Source organism: Ursus maritimus, unplaced genomic scaffold, assembly GCF_017311325.1.
Source record: "Ursus maritimus isolate PB19 unplaced genomic scaffold, ASM1731132v1 scaffold_9, whole genome shotgun sequence".
In the NCBI taxonomy this organism is placed as follows: domain Eukaryota; kingdom Metazoa; phylum Chordata; class Mammalia; order Carnivora; family Ursidae; genus Ursus; species Ursus maritimus.
In genome coordinates, this window is record NW_024427107.1 from 69,296,144 (window position 1) to 69,310,581 (window position 14,438).

Here is a 14,438-nt window from a genome sequence, read left to right on the forward strand (position 1 = left end):
TCCAGCACCATTAAGCCAGAAGGATTTGGTGGGAGCCTCTGGGACTCCTTCCACTTCAAATGCAGCAGAGCTCAGACACTCCAGACACTCATCACACCACCAGCACAGCGGGACTAGACAACTTTTAAGCTGCTTCTCCCAATCAGGACATTTCAATCTCTTGATTAAGGTTTTATGATCTTCAAACAACACACATGCTGGTTTTCTACCATTTGTGTCAAGGTTTGTGGCTTCCAGCCCGTCTTACACGCACACTCCTCCCAGTGTTGAGGGCTGCTCTTCCGGCCACCCTCTTCGCCTCCTGTGACTACCCTCTTACTCCAGGGAACTGTGAGTCAGGCAAGTGCAGTTTTCCTCCAACAACTACAACCATACAAGAGTAAATCAAGAGTAAAAGGCAAGTTAACGACAAGATCACTGGTCTTACTGCATTTAGCAAGATTTTAAAAGCAATTAAAACTACCTACATAGACAGTAATGAAGAAAAATGCTATTACAAAGAAACAGCTCTCCTTTACAAAAAGGGGAAATGATTTGTGTATGCATTCCACTAAAATAACACGGGGAAGGCTTTACAAGCCTAAAAACAAAATACCAGTAAACCAAGCCACACTTAGAAAAATGAAAGCTGATTTTTATTTTATCATCAACAGCCATTCTTTAAACATGAACATGCATACGTAATATTCTACGCACACATCACAGTTTTTAACGTTAGTTAATAAAGGTTAAACACACAACATACATCCTTACAAAAAAAGTCAAATGCAAACTTAAAACTTTAAACAAAAGTCTTACTAATTTAAAAAAAATTTGTGTTGGGTACCATTTGTACAACACAGTTAATTTAAACATTTTCATTTTGGCTGCACATGAAAAAAGCGGCAGTAGAAAATAAAGTCATTGAGGGTTTTTAAATAGCAGAATAGGCAGTTTTGCCATGCAGGAGAAGCAATATTAAATATTAGTTTTCAAAAAAAAATCCACATTTAAAAATATTTAGTTCAAGTCACAGAATTTTTCTCAGTAGAGATCCCAATGCAATGCATAATTAGCTGCCTTAGCTGGCCCGTCTGAAAGGACAACTTCCCTTCAGAGTATGACTTTACTGATTTTGGCACAGAAAAGAAGTCTTAAGAACGAGAACATGATTAAAAAAGAGGGAAGAGGAACAGAGGCAAGAAATAAAAAGCAAGAGTACATGAGATAGTAATTGCAATCACTAAAAACTGTGCATTCCCAGTCACTGCAGAATACTGTCTTCCGTCCACAGCAGGTGCGCACTCCTCGACTGTTACTGCAGCATGGACTTGATTTGCTTGGAGGTAGTCTCATCATTCAAATGTTTTGTTGTGTACCTAAAGGTAAAAAACAAAACAAAACACAGCAATTTTAGGGAATTTTTAAAAAAACCATTACCTGCACCGGGTTCTAGAATTATTACAAGATGAGCAAATAGGCAAATCTTCTCTCACAGAATTGTGCCTTTGATTTCCAGCTTCAACTGGGTTCAGGTTCTGCCTCGCTTAGCCTCCCTACCAGCTTTTAAACAGAAGATCCACGAGCTGTGTTACTGAGTCCCAACGACCTTGTTGAAATGATCTGGTTAAATTCTAAAGGACCACTCAGCTGCACCTCTCACTCAGAGGAAAAGAGTCCTTGCTCCATCTCAGGGACTGACAAATTACACCCGGTGGCCCAATCTAACCCTCTACCTATTTTTGTATGGGCTGTGAGTGAATTAGATTTTTATAATTTTAAATGAATGGGGAAAGAAATTGAAAGAATAATATTTCATGTTAACATCAAGGTTATATGAAATGTAAATTTCAGTGTTTTACAAAAGTTTTAATGGAAGACAGCTATACTGATTCACTTCAGGATAACCTACGGTTAACTTCTTGCTACAGTGGCAGAGTAGCTGTGACAGAAACCATGTGGCCCCAAACCCTAAAATGTCTGTTGACCCTCTAGCCCTTTACAGAGAAATATGCCGAGTCCCATTCTAGTCCCAAACCGTCACATCCCAAAATGTCCCAATACTCTACGTGCCTTGTTTCCAGCTAGACAGGTTTTGCTATAGGCATGAAAACACAAGAATCATAGAGTGACCACTGCTTTATGAGAGGATTCACCATGGGAGCCCTTTAATAGCCCAAAGTCAGTGAGTAAGCCTGTTATGTGTCCAGTACTGTTCCAGGAGCTTAGAGCCTGGCAGGGCAGACAGACGGTAATACACTCATACCAGGGGCAAAGGAGGAAAATACTAGACGAGGCCTTACAAGCCAGAAAAGCCCAGCGCACAAGGATACCGCAGGCCACAGTGAGGAGTTGGGAGGTTATTCTAAGTGCAGTGAAAGCCAGTGGAAGATATTAGGTAGGGCAGTGATGTGGGATTTCATTTAGGTTCTGGAAGGACTGCTCTGGCTGTTGAGGAAGAACCGTAGGGAGCAGAGCAGCAGCACAGGGACCAACTGGGGGCCGCTCCAGGGGCCTCAGTGAGAGACGACCAAGGCCTGGAGCAGATGAGCAGCAGGGAAACAGGTGCTCAATGCTTGAATGTGGGACAATTCAGACAGAACTTAACGCTGGACCAGTTAATTTGGCTTATAAGAATTTCATATATAATCTTTAAGGAATAGATCATTTTAAGCAAGTACACACAGATGGTCTCTGTGTCTTCAAGAAATTTAAACCCAGTTCTTGTTAGTTTCATTTCAAATCAATTTGAAAATTGAAGAAAGTACCTGAAGTCAAATCCTTGGAGAGGTAAGGACACAAACATGTACTTATTAAGTACCTGATATATTCTCAACAATTTTACTTAGAAGTCACTTCCAAATTGTTCACATGTTACTGAAGAGACACCAGAGCACCTGGCATGTGATAGCTGCTCCATTAGTACTTGCGGAAGGAAGACAAGAACGCAAGCAGCCAGGCTGGAAAAATAATCCATAAAGGAATATTTGCATTAAGTGGCAGGTGATGTAGCCGAGACTAAAGCCTTCTGTTTTCTTTTCCAAGTGCAGATAAAGTGTATATATAGCTGCACACAAGCCTCCTGATGTCAGGAAATAAAATGTTTAACATCCTTCTCTTCACTTCCGCTTTTTCCCCTTTCCTTTATGGGCCTGAATAGGGGAGAGGGCCAGGCAAGTGGCACACCAACATTTCTACTTCGAGTGGTTGTCAGCACCGCTAGTCAGCAATGTTCTGTGACATTCCAGGAGTTGTGAGTGCTTTCCTCTCTACCAGACACAAGTTCTTGCTGCTTCTGCGGAACGTGACCATGCATTTCTGGCAGTTCTCAGATCCTTCCCCCAAGCGGGACTGATTAGAGGGAGGCCTGTCACATCACCACATTCTTCTCAAGAAATGGCCAGGAACTGGGGCACCTGGGTGGCTCAATGCGCCAAGCTGTTCGACTCTTGACTTCAGCTCAGGTCATGATCTTGGGGTTGTGAGGTGGAGCCCCACGTCAGGCTTTGCACTGGGCCTGGAGCCTGCGTGGGATTCTCCCTCACCCTCTGCCCCTTCCTCTCTAAACAAACAAAAAAACCAAACCAAACCAAAAAACCAAACCGAGAAGAGAAAGGAAGAGAAGGGAAGGGGAGGGGAGAGGGGAGTAAAGAAGGAAAGAACGAATGAAAAGGGCAGGAATACCTAACACATGTGAAAATAACGTACAGACACATGTGGCCTTATCTCACTTTGTGCCTAACAACAAAGTTCCTCTCTGAGTACATATGTCTTTTCTAGCAAAGAAAATCAACTATTATCTACCTTTCCTCTAAAATGTAATAAAGAGTGCAGTTATTTAGCACGGAATCTTAACTCCCAGCTCTAGCTTGCTCTCTCATGATCAAGGCACTTGGTTCCATTTTTTCACCTGTAGAATGTAGGCACGCCTTGCTGCTTTTCTGTAACTACATTCTGTAAGTTGGAGGCACTACATAGAGAAGCATTCAAAATAAACAGCATATACATGTGTACACATTAAAATTTAAAGTTTTTTAGGGGCGCCTGGGTGGCACAGTGGTTGCGCGTCTGCCTTCGGCTCAGGGCGTGATCCCGGCGTTATGGGATCGAGCTCCACATCAGGCTCCTCCGCTATGAGCCTGCTTCTTCCTCTCCCACTCCCCCTGCTTGTGTTCCCTCTCTCGCTGGCTGTCTCTATCCTGTTGAATAAATGAATGAAATCTTTAAAAAAAATAAATAAATAAATAATAAAGTTTTTTAAGTTATTGGGGCGCCTGGGTGGCTCAGTCGGTTAAGCATCTGCCTTTGGCTCAGGTCATAACCCCAGGGTCCTGAGATCGAGCCCCACGTCAGGCACTCTGCTCAGCAGGAAGCCTGCTGCTTCTCCCTCTCCCTCTGCCTGCTGCTCCCCCCTGCCTGTGTGCTCTCTGTCAAATAAACAAATAAAATCTTTAAAAATTAATCAGTCAAATTTTTTAGTTATTAACTGCTGACTGAGGAACACGATGGAGTGAGCATCTCTAGTAAAGCAGCTACTCAGAAAGTAATTCCACAAAAGTATCTCCCATTTTGTAGAGGTGTCAATAACAATTAACAATTGCACAGCACTTCTGGGATTGCCAAATGCTTTTTAAATAGTATCTCCTTTGCTCTGAGTGAAGCACGTTAAGGGCTGTGGTAATTTAGTTTGAGCAGTGTTTCTCAAAGTGCCAGCGTTATATAAGCTAGGGCGTTTACTTATAAAATGAGGTGCCTGAGCCCCATCCCAGACCTAAGGAGAGAGACTCTCTGGGGGATGGTGACCTGGGGATCTGCATTTTCACCTCCTTCCCAGTTACTTCAAAGCACTCCAGGGTTCAGTCACAAGGAAACCTAAGGCTCAATGATACAGCATCAAGCATATGGGATTTTCAGAATGAAATCCTAAATGTGAAAACAGATTCCAACATTTATTAGCTATACAATCTCTGAGTCTCTCAAGAACTCAAGGTAACTGTTTGTACAATGGAGACAGCCCCAGCACCTCTTATCCATCACCTACCTCACAGAGCTGTGGTGTGGATTAAGTAAAGTCATACATGTGAATCTGTATACGAATGTACATTGATACAAAAATGCTACTAACTGTAACCACTACCACACAGCATCAAGGGCACCCATGAACCTTACAAAACTTCCCAGGTGAAAAAGAAAGAACCAGACATGTAACACATTCACTATGTATAAAAACAGTTGGACAGTTATCTCTAACAAAACCTTCATCTGCTACTTTCCATTAGTTATGTGAAATGAAAACTGAGAACTGACAGGTGGCTCTTGCCTCAATGGTGCTTTTCTTCCCCTTTCCCTCAAACACAGACTGCTGTGTGCGAGGCTTCAATTCCACCTCTCACTTAGCCCCGCTGTGGGGTGCTGCCTTAATTCTAGAAAAGGCCCAACTACCTTTAAATTCTGAAAAACAAAAGCAAACTCTGAGTTTTTAATGTGTGGAACACCGTCCCTTCAAGGTAAAGAAATATAACACCAGACCCGGGGAGCCTGGGTGGCTCAGTCAGTTAGGCGTCTGCCTTTGGCTCAGGTCATGATCCCAGGGTCCTGGGATTGAGCCCCGCATCAGGCTCTCTGCTCAGTGGGTAGCCTGCTTCTATCTCTCCCTCTGCTGCTCTCCCTGCTTCTGTTCTTTCTCTCTCTAGTAAGTATAAAAATCTTAAAATAACATAACATAACATAACATAACACCAGGCACTCCTAGACTTTAAGTCCCTCTTCCTTTTCAAAGCAGGTTTCCTGTCGTTGGCTGGCTTCACAGAGTCTCACCAGCAGGAATGAAGGGTCTTGGGAGAAAAAACAGGCTGACTGGGACCCAGGGAGTCTTCAGAAAGGGATCATGTAGTAAGATTCACCATACCATGACATGGATAAAACCAATGAGGTTTATGTTGTAAAAACCTCCAGAGTAAAAAACTCCCACAAGTTGTGGTTTCTGCAGGCTTATGGTTGAAATAGTTTGACATTATGAGGCTTTTTATTGTTATATTATGGTCCTGAATCATTCTGGTATTTGTTTAGAATTGACCTCCTTTACTCAGGTAGTCACTGCTTGCAGAATACTTTTCATAATCCTAATAAAAGCATTTAATGGCTCCATTCAGCTGAAATGACACATACAGCACAGAATTCTGCTTTACGGTGCACCAAGTGTGACTAAGCATTCAAGAGGAATAATCACCTGTTTTTTGCTCATTAAACGTGAGAAACTTAATACTGAACTGGAAATTATTTTTGCGTATCATATGAACTACAGTGCACTACACTGAAAAGCAAAGATGGCCCGTGACCTCAAAAGTCTCTATATAAATACTACTGTGCTCGTGTAATTTTGTGTTTAAACACAAAATAATGGAGCAATAACCAAATTATCTTTTATGTTAGGAAAATTATACTGTAAAATAAATCTCTGTAGTCAAGACGTTACAATATGCTGAGATTTGCATTTAAAAATATTCCAGCCTTCAAGACTCTGGCTGGCTCAGTCAGTAGAACATGCAACTCTTGATCTCAGGGTCATGAGTTCAAGCACCATGCTGGGCCTAGAGCTTACTTAAAAAAAAATAAAAGAAAAAGAATCTTGTCTTAAAAAGAAAGAAAAAATTCCAGCATTCTTTGGAGCTACAGTAAGACATCAAGTAGATTTAAGCTGAGAAAAGATAGCAAATAACTCCTTATTTTCATTATAAGAAATATTATAAGAAATATACAAAAGTAATAAAGGTATCTGTGAAACTAGAAATGTAATTACACTATATTAAGGAAAAAGAGCTCGTTTTTGTAGAAGAGTTGTTATGGTACTGTATTTGTAAAAAGGTAAGTATCACAGAGCTGCGACTATCTGTACGTGTAAAGAAAAAGCTCTACAAGACTATATACCAAAATGTTAATAGCAGTTTATTTCAAAAATAGTGAGATTATGTGATTTCCTTATTTTGCTTTAAATTTTCCTGTGTTTGTGAAATTTTATTTACAATTAGCATGTTGTACATTCATGAAAAAAATTAAAAAATAAACATCCCAAGACAATCAAAAAATGAAAGCCAAAAATCTTTGGCAAAGAAATAAAGCTGCTATTTTCATGTGAGTGCCCCCCCCCACGCACACTCTCTTTATTGTGAAAATACTGTAACCAATATTTGAAAGCAAGATTGCCAATAAGCAAAATGAGATCTTCCCATTTCTAACACGAACATGTACATTCATATTTTTCGTACTAGTACTATTCACATTTTGAAGCATTTTCTTAGGTATTTTTTCTATAATATGCACATGTACATATACACACCTGAGAGCATTTAGAAGACCTTCTACACTATTGGGAGGTTGGTCCTTTAGAACTTTGATACAACCTTTCATCTAAGGAGAAAAGAAAACAGAAAAGGTAAAAATGTTTGTTTTCTCATATAACATTATCTCAAAACAGTAATACTTAAATTAGCACAACTATGGAACTCATGAGAAATTACATTCTAGAAATGTCAAAATCATTTTTTTTAAAAGAGGGGAAAAAAAACTACCAATTGTTATTTTCGGTTTCTCTGTCAAACAAAACTTTTTTAGAACCGAATCGGTCAAACAGAAGCACCATGCACACGAATGAGAAAACAAAGGATGGGCCAAGGGAGGACTTCCTGGAAAAGGTGTGGAGCAGCCTTTGAGAGGACAGAATAGACACGCTGCCAAGGAACAGATGAGCCTTTCTAGGTAGACAAACATCTTGGCAAAAATAATAAAACTTATCACACACTGAGAACAGAATTTTGCAAGGCTGAAATGACTAGCATAGGGGAGTTTACAGAGGGCCTCACAAGCCAAGGAAGACTCAATTGTAACTAATGGGGTAGGGACTTGTTACAGGTATAAAAAGGGAGCAACTAAGCAAAGACGGTATGTAAGGAAGATGAGTCTGATGACTGAAAACGCAGAGCATAGTGGAGACAGCACAGGCTTGGAGCGCCAGGGTGGCTCAGTCAGTTGAGCGTCTGTCCTCTTGATTTCGGCTCAGGTCATGGTCTCGGGATCCTAGGATCAAGCCCTGCCTCAGGCTCTGCACTCAGTGTGGAGTCTGGTTGGGATTCTCTCTCTCCCTCTACCCCTCCCCCAGCTAGAGCGGGCACTCTAAAATAAATGAATGAATGAAACACAAAGAAAGAAAAGAAAAGAAGAAAAAAAAGAAAAGGTGAGCACAGGCTTTGGAAGCCATGGAGATGGGGGTAAAAATCCCACTCCACGATTCACTAGAGATTATACTATGTAATTTCCCTAAATCTTAGAATCTCTATTAATACAAAGGAGATAACATCTACATCCTAGGAGTATTTCCAGACGTACGTGGCATAAAATTCCTAAGACACAGTAATCACTCAATAAATGTTAACTCATTTCTCTTCACAGAGGATGAACATGAATAAAGTAAGGTAGGGAGGCTGGTTAGCACTCAGTAATCTGGATACGAAACGCCGAGAGCCAGAGCTAGCTATGAAGGGGAACCTGGAAGACAATTCTCAGCAAATACTGGTTATAATTCTGATGAACTAGATGTGACAGGGTCAGGAGAGAAATTATAAAACAGAGAACCCAGGAACCTGCTTTATTCCTAATATGAACTTCTGTAGAAACAAGCAAAGTAGGAACCCAGACCAGAGCCACAAATTATTATGATTAGGAGGGAGGAGAAAATCTGTATTACATAGTCTTTTTTCACTGGAGCATCTCTACTGACTTTCTATATATATCTGGAAATAAATCTTTTGTTTGAAATGGACTTTGGTCAAAGAACACAAGGAAATTTCTTATGTCTGATTATTTATTTATACTGCCAAATATGCAGAAGGACCGCTAAGGAGTAAGAGGGACAAGGAGGCATGCTGAAAGACTGCGGCTGTCCTTTGGTTATTCTACTCCACCATATATGGTGGTAAAAAAAACCAACACAAGACGAGAGGCAACAGACACCCACCATTATCAGAAACTATAAAACTGAGGTTTGTGACCGAGTGCAACCTGCAGCTCTTTTAAATAAACGCCTATGAGTTCTACTTACAGAAATGGTTTGGAATTAAATAAAGCAATATAACTTACATCAATCTTTGAAGTTTTGGCAAATGCTCCCACTGGATGTACATGGTCATAGAGTATTATGACACCCACCATTACCCTCAAGCAGAATGACACCGTCTCTTCATTTGTAAATCTGCTTCTGTATTCCCTGGAGGGTAGAAAAGATATGGATGGATGAGGCACATCACTACTTAATGAGCTGGTTCAACATTCAGCTGATGCTGAAGGATGTATCCTGTTGCTTTCTAAAAGGAATGCGAACATTATGCCCCCCTTTCTCCACGGTGATATTCCCAGAGAACTGAGGCGGGTGGAGCAGTTATCACGCACGTATTCCGATCTCGATATGCACCCTCCTTGGTGTAGCACCCCTTCTGCTTGGCAGAGATGAGGCAAATTTAGAGAAATCAAAAGTAGCCCCAAACTAATGGTTTCAGGATAGGTGCTTTGTAAGGTGTTCCCACCAATATGATGGAAAAAGCCACTAGCTTAACAGAGCAATGTGCTTGCTATTTAGAAGCTAACGTAATCTAAGCATTTATATTACTGTATTACTGGATTCTAACTTTACTAGAATTCACTCATATTCTTCTCTCATTTGGGAAAAAGGAAACGAGAACTTTCATCTATATATAAGGCAGCATGGCATAGCAGAAAGCGTCCAGAACCAGGATGGGGCCATCCAGGCACAGGTGTGGCCGACCAGACCCTTCACTTCCCAGGGCCTCACTCCCCTAAATGACAATGATAATGATAAATAGTTGCCCTCTTACTCCATAAGGTTTTCCAGTAAGATGATGTGTATAATACTGCTCTGGACAATGAAAAGCTCCAGAAAAACAAAAGTTATTCTAATAAAACCATATGTTATTTAGGAATCCAGGAGGGATTCTTTCTGCCTGCTGATAAGAAAATCCAGCCAGATAACACTGTGGTATATATGATAAATGGCTTGAAAGTAAAGGGAAACCCAGCAGAGAATTCAGATTAGTGTTGGAAAAAATAAATAAATAAATAAAGATTGTGAACTAATTCTGAGAGAAAGGGATAAGTAGAAGAGTAACTCTAGCCCTCTAGCAAAAAGGCAAGGTTCTTACTGAAAAGGAGAGAGAATGCTGATGAGAAGCATAACCAAAACAGCAAAGCTCCTCCCGTATTTCTGAAAAGAGCACCACAAAATTCCCCATTCCGAAGAGTCTAATGAGTGAATCTGACTGGCCTCACGCACCTGAAAACCCACTGTACTTTCTACTTAACCAGAAGTTACATTAAGCTGCAAATTATTTTAATATTGTTCATATATTAACTTTGGATACTTCAGATACACTTATTTTCCGCCTTCCAAATAAGACCTGCTCATATCTAGACAACCGTTTCAAGAGGATTGTTAAAGTGAAAAAGAATCAGCTAATACTCACGGTGTTTCGAGCATGACTCTGCATACACTAGCCATGGTGCTTAGACAATCTGTGGTATTTTCTATTGGTAAATTTTTATTCTGTAAAAGTGTATGGAGGAAAAAAAGTGAAAGTGATAGTTATTACTTAAGTAAAATTTAAAATTTAGCACAATGTGAAAAACTGACAACTTTAAATGTTGGTTCCTACTCCTAATTTTGTAAAAAAAAAAAAAAGAAAAGAAAAAAAAGAAATGCAATAGATTCTAGATACTTTTCTAAGCTCTAGGGATATGGCTATGGGCAAGAGAACCAAGACCTGCTCTCCTGAGAGTCACTTACATTGTACCTGAGTGGAAACAACCATCACATGCAGACAGGGGCTCACAGGCCATGAGGTATGGGGAGTTTATCCTAAGGACACTTGGGGAGTCACTGGAAACATTTTAAGCAGAGGAAGAAGGGCATGTGGTTTTTAAAAAGAAGATTACTTGGCTGCTCTTTGGAGAAAGGACTATCGTGGGGCAAGAGCAGAAGTAAGACCAGTAGGAACACAAATGCAGTCATCCAGGTATGAGGTGAGAGAGTGGTGGGCCAATCTGGAGAGGCAGAGTAAGAGAGGGGCTAAGTTTTCAGAATCAGAGTCTATTTTGGAGGGAGAGTCAATAACACTGTCTCACAGAGGAGATATAAGAGGTGAGATAAAGAAAGGAATTCAGGATGATAACCTCTAAGTTACCTGCCTTTACAGTGGTATTATTAATGCAGACAGAAAAGACTGGAGAAAGGGCAGGGTTGGGAGAAAACACCCAAGACTTTGGTTTGGCCACGACAGCACTGACGTGTTGACTATGCAACCAGAGGGAAGCTGCCCATGGCAGGTAGATGTGCACATGTGGGCCTCGGGGAAGGGACAGGACTCAGCGCATACGGGCACAGAGATGGCAACATCACAGGGCCTGCAGAGGTCACCATGGCTGCAGACAGGAAGAAGAACAACACAAAGAGTAACTAACTGTCCAGGCAACACTTACCTCTGATACAAACTTTGTCGTGGCATCACTTAAGGTTTTCAGCATTGGGGTTGCCTCAGCATAAAACAAAGACATTCGATTTGCCAATTCATTATTTACTTCATTTTCTCCTTCTGCCTGTGTGGAAAATAAGAGCATGTGATATCAGCTCATAAATTATTAAATATAACATTTACAAAAGAAGGGCCTAGGCAGAGTGCCTGTTCTGCTAATGCTTGTTCAAATACTCTATTAAATACTCCTAAATTATATTTTAGACCCTCATGTGCACTTAATACTTAATATTCTTTAAAAACAGGTTAAAAATGATATTAAGCAATTTTTCAGAAAGAGTAACCTCTTTTAAAATATTGTAAATGATATTAAGTAAATGAGTAAAACCTGGATGGGCTGCCTACTGTAACAAGGGATTGCTCTAAATGCTATGAAGACAGGGAGATGACGAGGATGCTGCCCTGGCCTCTGTTTCGGGAACACACAGGTACCCACAACAACACGCTAAGAGGAGATGACCAAAAAAGGAGGTGAAAGGAAGACTACGTTAGACAGGAAGAAACTAAAACGGACTCTGAAGATCTAGCCTTTGCAGGTGATGATGGGCAGGTACGCACAGCATTCCAACCAGTCAGGGGAAAGAAGCATGTTTTCAAGTGGCTTAGAGTGTAATACGGTATGTTCAGTGTAATAAGGGGCAACAGCCAGCAGACAATAAGGTTGGGAAGGAACGCTGGGGTCAGACTGCAGAGTGTCTTAGCTGCTAGCTTAAGTTCGTATTTTTCTTCTGCATGTAACAGCGGGCCCCTGAACATGTTAGAAGAAAGGAACAACAATTGAGTCAATTTTCTAAAGCAAACTGACTAATGGTGGTGGGCAGAGTGTGCCAAAAAGGAAAGAGACCATGGGTCAAAAAATGAGTTCTCCTGCAGCAGAATGCCTGCCAGAGAGAGTGAGAATGAGGCTCTCAACTGGAACAGAAGAACTGAGATGAAAAGGGGGGTGAGGAAGAGATGTGAAAAAGATTTCACTTGACAACAGTTGAGTGTACCTGTAATTACTGAGGGTGAAAGACAGGACAAAGGTGATTTTACGGTCTTTGGCCTTGAGTGGTAACAGGATGGTTATACCAGCAGACTGAATGGGTGTTATGTGTTTTGATTTGATTTGATATGATTTTACATGGTGGGTATGAAAAGACAAATGATAAGGTCAACCTCACAGCAGGAACTGATCTATGCAAAACCAAACTGATATAAAATAACAGATGCTTCATGGAGGAGAAATCCTTTTCCTACCAAGGCCTGTCTTACAGCAGCCACTTCAGGAAATACTGATTCAATGAAAAAAGAAAAAAAACGGTCACTCCTTTGGCACCTTCTTTAACCTCTTACGCCACTTACCACTCCTTACACACTTATGTAATCTTTCTTTATTAAACTATCTAGTTGAGGCTATAAGGCTAATCCTAAAAATTTCCCCATTTTTCACACCAATTAGCACAATGTAGGTCCTCAAAATCCCTAGAGAAAAAGAGATTTTCTTTCTATTTAAGGTTTTACTTACGGTATTTGACTCCCTGGAGGTAGAAAAGGGTAAAGACAAGGAGAACTCAAGGGAAATCAAGCCTAAGTAAACCAGAAGATCGCCTATGTAGCCAAGGAACAGGCATAGAAGTGCTCACGGCCCATGACCCTGCGCTCCCCCTTTACAACTTCAGTATCCTCCTATTCCAGGTCAACTTCTCTCCAGGATTCTTCTGTGCTAAGACTATGGGGTCAAAAAGCTCACAACCACAAATTCACAGTTTTTGTGCAATTTAAATGAGAATACACATAGGGCATCTGACTGGCTTGGTCAGGAGAGAGTGCGACTCTTAATCTCGGGTTGTGAGTTCAAGCTCCATGTGAGGTGTACAGATTACTTAAAAATAAAATTTTTTAAAAAAATTAAAAATAAATAAATTTAAAAATAAATGTAAAAATAAATAAGATGAGAATACACAGATAAATTTTTTAAGTATCAACGTTGTATGGACCGATAGCAATTTTACTGAAGGAAGGAGTCGTGGGGACTGAAGGGACTCAATGGAAGGGCAGGCCAGCATTGCGTGTGGTCTGCGACATCTGCCCTTTCTTCTCACAGCTACAGCCCGTAGTGGGTTACCAACTTTATCACCAGCTTTAACTTCATTTGAATGCACAAGCACATGAACAAGCAACTAAACTAACGGCTATCATTACTATACCCCTGATTCAAAGCATTAACTTACTGGGACGTTATTAATCCTCATACGACTCAATGTTCTTCTATAATAGCTGAAATCGTTCTGTATGGCAGGATTTGTCATCTAAAGAAGACATTTATGAAAGAAAAATGTATTATGCACGCTAAGTGATAGTGTAAAAATGAAGTGAAAAATCTCCTAATTACAGTTTTAACTAGTTAAGTGACACTCCCTAATCTGTTAGTATCATTTTAAGAACTAAAACTGGCATCACCCAAGATAGCTTTTTGTACCTAAATCACATAACATTGTACTTTGTCCTTCTGAACATATATAAACCACGTAGACTGTTTTACAATCATGATCTGTATACTTCCCTTCTTCTTTTCAATAATTTTAGGTAATATACTAAAAGGTTGTTTCCCCAAAACTAGTATTACCAAAAACCAGTATTACCAAGTAAACAAAAACAAGAAGAAATACGTAGGCACTTGTTTTGAATTATTACAATAAAAGTATGTGTATATGGTCAACAGGGCAATCCTCAGACTAAACTTTTATATTCAAATCCTTTGTGCTCAAAGTATTAATAAAAGATAATAGTTTATTAATATATTTATTAATTATATTAATAATATTAATAAAAGAGAATAGTTTCCTATTATCATATTATCATAAAAGGCTGTAATTAGGAATC

The 14,438-nt window shown here is 40.2% G+C and overlaps 1 protein-coding gene across 8 annotated transcripts in view; it reads right to left on the minus strand.

The window, feature by feature from the left end:
• Positions 1–613: 613 nt before the first annotated feature.
• CYRIB (CYFIP related Rac1 interactor B) overlaps positions 614–14,438 on the minus strand; it is a 140,713-nt gene continuing 126,888 nt past the window's right edge. For 7 of the 8 annotated variants that reach the window (XM_040625996.1, XM_040625999.1, XM_040626000.1 and 4 more), the window contains 6 exons: positions 13,787–13,864; positions 11,521–11,637; positions 10,509–10,588; positions 9,112–9,238; positions 7,316–7,386; positions 614–1,358 (listed from right to left, as the gene is read on the minus strand). In XM_040625996.1, coding sequence (XP_040481930.1) covers positions 1,295–1,358; positions 7,316–7,386; positions 9,112–9,238; positions 10,509–10,588; positions 11,521–11,637; positions 13,787–13,864 — 537 coding nt within the window. In that variant the 3' untranslated portion in view covers positions 614–1,294. The remainder of the gene's footprint in view (positions 1,359–7,315; positions 7,387–9,111; positions 9,239–10,508; positions 10,589–11,520; positions 11,638–13,786; positions 13,865–14,438) is intronic. The other variant, XM_040625997.1, reaches the window with a different exon arrangement.